The 7,458-nt window shown below is 41.9% G+C and overlaps 1 protein-coding gene across 1 annotated transcript; it reads right to left on the bottom strand.

Annotated features, from left to right (window-relative positions):
* Nucleotides 1-225: 225 nt before the first annotated feature.
* On the bottom strand, nt 226-1,769 carry ier2b (immediate early response 2b). The gene has a single exon (XM_005751813.2). The coding sequence runs from the start codon at nt 1,616-1,618 to the stop codon at nt 1,067-1,069; it is 552 nt and encodes a 183-aa protein (XP_005751870.1). The 5' UTR covers nt 1,619-1,769; the 3' UTR covers nt 226-1,066.
* Nucleotides 1,770-7,458: the final 5,689 nt, after the last annotated feature.

The raw sequence follows: 7,458 nt of genomic DNA, 5'->3' as shown, positions 1-7,458 counted from the left end.
AATCACAAAATCAGTTTGTATGCTGATGACATTCTTCTAATCCTAAAAACTCACTTTTGCCATTACACATTCTGATTACATCTTTGATAAGTTTTCTGGTAACTCAGTCAACTGGTCTGAGATTCTCCCTTGAAAATATGTGTGTGTGTGTGTGTGTGTGTGTGTGTGTGTGTGTTTGAAACTTTAAACGTCAGTCTATTAGAACAAAGATTTCAGGACAACTCATTAACCTTTCTACATGTTTATTAGAAACATTTACAACATTAATTCAGTCACATGAATTAAAGAGCAGCTTTGAATGTGAGGTAACATCATTTCACAGACGAGACATGAACAAGGTGGTTTCAATGATATTAAAACACACACAGTTTAAATTAATGGGCTTCCAACCCCACGTGGACAGCCATGTGAACACAGTATGTAGGACAGTCCCCCAAGCAGTAGTATCGATTTATCAAAGTCCACAGCAGCAGCAGCTGAACGTGCATGTAAATGTATGCGCAGCAGTGTGTCTGCCTCAACTGTCCTTCCTCTTAACAGTGTTTCAGTGTGATATCCGGGTGTAAAGGCCGGGAAATCCCTGAATGCCCGGTTTTGTGTGTATGTGTGTGTGTACTGGTTTATGGTCAACTGTTAACCACTTCACTTCTTCTCTGTCTGACTCAAGTCTCTTTCTGCTGATTCACACATACACACACTTTGAGTCAGCGGCAGTCACTTGTTTGGACTCATTAAACTGAAGGTGAATCACCAGGAAACAAAAAGCAACACAACCAGTTCCCCTTCGGGTTCTTCCTCAAACTTTCCGCCGTCTCTCTTGCCGGCCCGCTTCTTCTCCTTGTGTGCTTTGTTGTTATCTGTGGGGGCTTTACAAGCCCGGCAGGCACACTGTGATTGACCGGAGAGCTCGGACCAGTGCCCCGGTAATCCCACTGTCTCGGGACTGCTGATGTAGGTCAGCTCCGCGGTGCGTAAAGGGATCACAGCGCCCTTATAGGTTAACGAGGAGTAGAGAATCACTCCGCTCTAAAGTCCCCATAGGAGGCTAATTTCTCCCTCCATCTGTTCAGAAGGCAGGTATAACCCGATTTAGAGACAAAGTGGTCAGGGACTCCCCGGCGCGACAGCTGCCGAGTGGGACCTCATACCTCTCTTCCCCGGGCTCCAGCCTCGCCCTCTTACTCGGGAGGAAGTCAGGCGCCGCCGACGCCTTCCCTCGGCGTTTCCTGGACTGCTTGGCAGGGCTTAAGTTCTCTTTGTCCTCTATGATTTCGCTATCACACCCGTCCTCCGTGTTGTCAGGCTCCTCTGGAGCCGTTTCGGTTGAGTTAAGTACCGGCTGGGGTTCTGGCTGAGGCTCTGGTAGCCGGGTTTGTTCCCCTGGGCTGGAGCTGGTGTCCATCGGCTCCTCCGGAGCTGACTGCGCCCCGCTCAGGACCTCGCTCTCCCGGGAAGAGTGATAGATGTCCCGGGCAGACCTCATGACCAGGGAGAGTAGGAGGCTCCGGTGAAGTCTCAGTCCTCCTCTCTGGGTCCTGGAGGCGTACAGCTTGCTTATAGACACGGCCAGGATCCGCCTGGCTTCGATGGTCACTTCCATTGCTGTTGTGGCACTCATTGTTTTTCTGTGCGTAATTGCGCACCGTTGTTTTGGCACTTTAACCAAAGGCGAAAGGCTGAGTTTAACTTTAGTTTCTAGCTTGTATTCTATCTTAGCTCAGACTTCGGCTCTTCTCCGTTTGTTGTCATCTGAGAAATGAGAGCGTGTGAGTAGCAGGGTGGTGTTTTATTTCCTCTCTGACGTAATGTGGACTTCATTCCTCTGTAAGTGACAAACAGGCGCCGCCCACACCTGATGTAGCTGTAGCAGCAGCAGCACACACACACACACACACACACACACACACACACACACACACACACACACACACACACCATCTGTTCTGTCTAGCATTCCTTCCTCACAGTTTTGTCTTGTATTACTTGGATATCTTTCCCTTAGCTGTAATCAACTTGAATGGTGCTTTGGTTTCTAGTAACATATTTTCTTTTTATCATTTTCAAACTTTTCCATAAAACATTTTAAATATGTCAAACATGGTCTCAATGTTTGATGCATATTTTATTCAAAAATATTTCTAAGACATTTTATTTTAAAATACTACAAATTCTAAATCACTGTAGGCTTAAATCGCCCCTTACAATCTATCTATCTATCTATCTATCTATCTATCTATCTATCTATCTATCTATCTATCTATCTATCTATCTATCTATCTATCTATTATCTATCTATCTATCTATCTATCTATCTATCTATCTATCTATCTATCTATCTATCTATCTAAAAAACTTGCTCGTGGCAACTTTACGAGCAGAGGTTTGAAACATGAGAGGCTATTGAGCACATCAGATGTCAGATGTGCTGCCCGGTGTTTAAGGATGTTTTTGAATGTAAAGTACCTTTAAAAACAATAAATGAAGAATGGTAATTGAGCAGCGTGAGATTAACCGCTGTTTACATTCGGGTAAAAACCCAGGCAGCAATTCGAAGAACTGACGTGGGAAAAGGAAGTGTGTTCAGTTTCTCGTGAGTTATGGCTCCTCCTCTATATCACACAAGCACACAGAGCAGCATACTCGTGACTTCAGAGGACATTCCGTTGACTTACATGACTAGCTGTACTGTAACCATAACTAGCCCAGAGTGCTTGTTGTCTAAACTTAGCCCCAGTCCCAAACTTAAACCTTCAGATCTGACCAACTTGTTGTGTGTTTGTCACTTTAGCATGAAGACGCTCTATAACTAGCTTTAGGTCCCCACAACAGGAGTAACGCCTGGACCACACACTCATGCGCTCGCCGCGTCATTCACTCACACGTTCTGCCTCCATATATGGCTCATCCGGTAGCCTGGGAACGCGCACAGTGGAAAAGCCGTGACGCGAACGCGCAACCGCAGCCCTTCCTCCCCACGGTCCCCTCTGTCTCTGTGTGCCCGGGCACAGCGGTGGTGGCGTCATCTATACTCCATATATGGAGTTATCACCGGTGTAAATAAGGTTACTTAGCAGCTGTACGACCGAAGTCAAACGGCAGGAGCCTTTCTGTCCGTGCTGCTTTCAAGTCCCATTGGAAATATGTTATCTTAGCCTAACAGCGCAGAAAAGCCTCAGATTCTGCAGGAAGAAATGCGTAATAGAAGTCTTTCCAGAGAGCAAACGGATGTGCACGCACTTTTATCAATCAGTTTGTTATTTATCTCTCCCTTTATTTGGTAGGGACAATGAAATATGACAATGACCGCTGATCAAAAGGTGAAGGAAAAAGGCATAAAAGCTACAACGAGATATTTCTTCCATTCAGATTGCAGCATCAGATAAGTCAGCATGACAAAAGTAAATATTTTCACTTAGCCTACTTGTGTCATAAACCTGTCTGAGTTTGCTTTGGGGGGTTTTTCTACAAAAACGCTTAAATGCAAATTCTGGGTATTTAGTAAAGGTCAGTTTAAGGTTAATACGTGGGGATGATGGACTGTATATAAAAGATGGACACAGCTTTGTGACATTATCAATATATTTGTAAATTTGTGTTTTAAACTAAACTTGAACTAAAAAGCAGAAAATGAATTTCTTATAATTTGAAGCATCTCACTGTGTGTGTGTGTGGGGGGGGGGGGACAGAAACAGTAAAGCAATCAAACAAAATGAACTCATACACCTGAAATCAGGCAAATTCCATAACTTAGTACAACTACAGTTATGCCCTCTCGTCAGGCACTCATTTTCATTTTTTTTTACGCCCACACGTAACTCTGCCTGTCACACAACTGCAAGTCAGTGCAGTATAATCATTGGCGCGGCGTCCCAATTACACTCGTTATCACTAACACTGGTAATCATCGCCCTCAAGTGCTGTAAAACATGCAAGCGGTAACCATGGAAACGTTTCCCATCACTGCTTTTCCTTCCCTGATGACGTGGACATGGCACCAGAAACACAAACAATATATTGGATACAGCTTGCACTGCATGCACTGTCTTCTTTGTTATTCCAACTATAAAAATTACTGGACGTGTAAAAGAATTGGGGCAATAAAGTGGGCTGCAATAGCTGCAATATATTTTTATGACTTTGCCAACAAAACATTGTCGTTTTAGCTGGTTGCTTTACATTTGATAGATTTTACTTTACACTTGGGTAAAAGAATAGAATTAGAAGATCACAAAGATGTTATCAGAGATCGCTTTAAATGTTCAGGAAAGCAAATGATCAAAGTTTATTGCTACTTGCAAGAATGCCCCATTTTTTTCTTTCTTTCAACAATCATGTAAGTTTTTGGTCTGAATCAGTAAAAATTGTAAAAAAAAAAACTGATTTGTTGTTAGCAGTTTTTTTTTGTTTATAATCACATTTTACTCCTAGTATGCACGTTTAATGAGCTATATAAGCTGAGCAGATCTTAAGCAAAAAAAACAACTAAACATGACTTCACTTGAGGTCTGTGGATCCGTCGCTATGGTGACAATGTTATGTGAGATTATACTTACGCTGCCTCTGCCTAAGGCCAAATGTGAAGCGGGGAGTGTGAGTTGGTGTGTGTGTGCGCAGCAGACTAGAGGGCAGGGCCCGCTTTTTCACTGCGCAGTAATTCTTTGTATAGGATACAGTAAACAGTGGTTGGTAGTGCTGGGAGATGACCTAGTTGGCAAAGCAGACTACAGGTGGAAAGCATAGAAACAGTTGCTACAATGAACATTATATAATGGCTGAGATTTTATTAACATATGCCTACATTTTAAAGCGCCATAGCTGCTATCGTCTATTTTTTAAGGACGGTTGTTAATGCTCTTCAGTAGGATATCCACAGTCAAGGGAAAGAGAAAGTACACCCTATTTTAATCCCAAAGTTTTACCTATCAAGACAATAAAAAATAATTTAGTCCTTCCCAAATTTAAAAAAATATATATAGATAAATACAACCTTAGATAAACAACAGTGCATGACACATATTACACCACGTCGTCATCTGACAAAAGCTGAACCAAAATGTGGAAGCAGTGTGTGAAAATCTAAGAAAAATACAAGTACACCCCATGACTCAATAACTGTTAGAAGCATTTTTAGCAGCAATAATTTGAAGCATTTGTTTTCTGCACGACTTCATCACACTCACACATTGTTGTGGAGGGCTTTTGGCCCGCTCTTCTTGACAGTGTAGCTTCAGTTCATTGACAGTTGCAGGTATTCATATTTACACAATCTTTTAAGGTCCCACCGTAGCATTTCAGTCAGGCTGTTTCCTGTTGTAGATTTGCTGGTGTTCTCGAGATCATTGCCATGTTATATGACCCAGTTTTTTCCAACATTTGCTGTCAGACAGATGTGACACTGCAATACTTTGGTAAACAGAGGAGTTCGCCGTTGACTCAGTGACTGCAAGGCGTCCAAGTCCTGTGGTTGCAGAATAGGTCTAAATCACCCCTCCTCCACTTTGCTTGACAGTGGAGGTGTTTATACTGATCTGCTGTGTTTAGTTTCCAGCAAACATTGCCCTGTGTATTATGGCTAAACATCTCCACTTTGGTCTTGTCTGTCCACAGGACATTGATCCACAAGTCTTGTGATTTGTTCAGCTTTGCAAACCAAGCTGCCGTGGGGGGTTTTTTTGGGGTTTTTTTAGATAGAAGAGTCTTTCTCCTGGCAACCCTTCCAAACAAGCCATACTGGTTCAGTCTTTGTCTAAATGTGCTGTCGTGAACTTCAATGTTTCGCATACCGGCTGAGGCCGGTCTGAGAGTCTGAGATGTAGCTCTTGGGACTTTTGCAGTTTCTCTTAGCATTGCTTGGTCGGACTTTGGAGTATATTTGCTTAGACCACCACTCCTGCGGAGATTGACAGCTTCTTCAATCTTTGAATAATCTTTCTCATTGTAGAATGACAGACTTCATTTTGTCTGAAAATGCCCCATAGCCCATCCCAAGCTGATGGGCAGCAACTTCTTCTTTAATTCCATTGTAGAGGTTTTTCCTCCTCGCCGTTGTGTTATCACACACCCAAATGCTCCAGATCAGCGAACTTTCAAAACCTCTGCTTTTTCTTAGTTGCTCACTCTTGCTGATGATCAGTTTGTCTGTCTTTACCTGATTTTAAGACCTGCTGAGAAACCTGCTGTAAATCCAAAAGCACACACACACTCTCTACTTATTAGGTTGCAGCTTTACAAACTCTATTTTTATTTGAGTGCAACTTTGATTGAACATTTCCTCCGGGTAAACAAAGTAATTACTTTAGGAAAAGATATAAATAAATCTTATAAAGTTTGTATCTGTCTTGTGTGAAACTTGTATGAAAAGCATACAAGAGTGAAAACAGATATAAGATCCCTTGAAAAATTATATAAATGAAACTTGTATGTTTTGGATACTTACTAAAACAATATATGAAAGTAATGAGAAAGTGGCCACTTTCATGAGTAAACCATATAAGCCTTATATGATTCAGTATAGGCCACATCTTATGCAAGTCTTTTATAAATTTTTACTATTTCTTTTCCATATGGGAAGCAGAAAATAAATCTGAATTGATTCTTATATGCAACAGTCGCACACTCAGGTGTTTCCTTTTTCCAGTCCCAGCATCTCTGTTGTGAACTGCTTTTGTCTGTTTCAGTAGGAAAGCTTCTTTAGATTAGCACATCTCCTTCTGAGCTACACATTTCTTGTGAGGCCCACATGTACTGTCACTTCCCATCATGCGCTTCCCATGAGACACTGAAAACAACACACACAAAATAAAAAAATAAAGCAAAACACACAGTTATAAGTACTCTTGCAGTCTTCTGTGTAACTGCACTTCCTTTTCTTTGTGCTAGTGTTCGTAACAATGCAACAAAATCTGCAATAATACCTGCTTTCTCACGAGCCAGTGGATAAATGGCAGACATTTAGACAGCTTTGAAAAGCAGATGCAGTTGCTCAATAGAGCTGATTCACACTTGGCTCTGATTCTTGACAAAGGATTAACTGTGTGATAACCAAGTAATCATTTTTTACTTTTTATTTTTGTTAATTTTGTAACCAAAAGCTGCAAACACCCTGTGGTTCCAGCATCCTTGACTTTAAATCAGTGCCTCGACAAAAACAAGTGGTTTAAATAAATCACCTCGGTCTGCGAGGAAGTGCGAACGCACTTAGCAGCAGCGAGTTGCATTAGGTCATTCTTACTGGGAGCACTTAAAGGCACCACAAAGGAATGGGTCAGACTTCTATATTTAGACTCGCTTCTCTGACTGTTTTTTCCTGCTTGTTGACTCTGAGCCAGTTTCCCTTTTTATACCGGCATGATTTGGTTGAGTTCAGATCTTGTTTTGTTCCGCTAAAGAAGATTTTCCTGCTACATCACGGTGTTAGGGTAAAAATGAGTCAAGGTTTCCATCAAAGGCAGATCTGCC

Source organism: Pundamilia nyererei, unplaced genomic scaffold (assembly GCF_000239375.1).
Source record: "Pundamilia nyererei isolate P.nyererei 1_Seehausen unplaced genomic scaffold, PunNye1.0 scaffold00328, whole genome shotgun sequence".
Taxonomy (NCBI): Eukaryota; Metazoa; Chordata; class Actinopteri; order Cichliformes; family Cichlidae; genus Pundamilia; species Pundamilia nyererei.
This window is presented reverse-complemented; position numbering and strand designations above follow the sequence as displayed.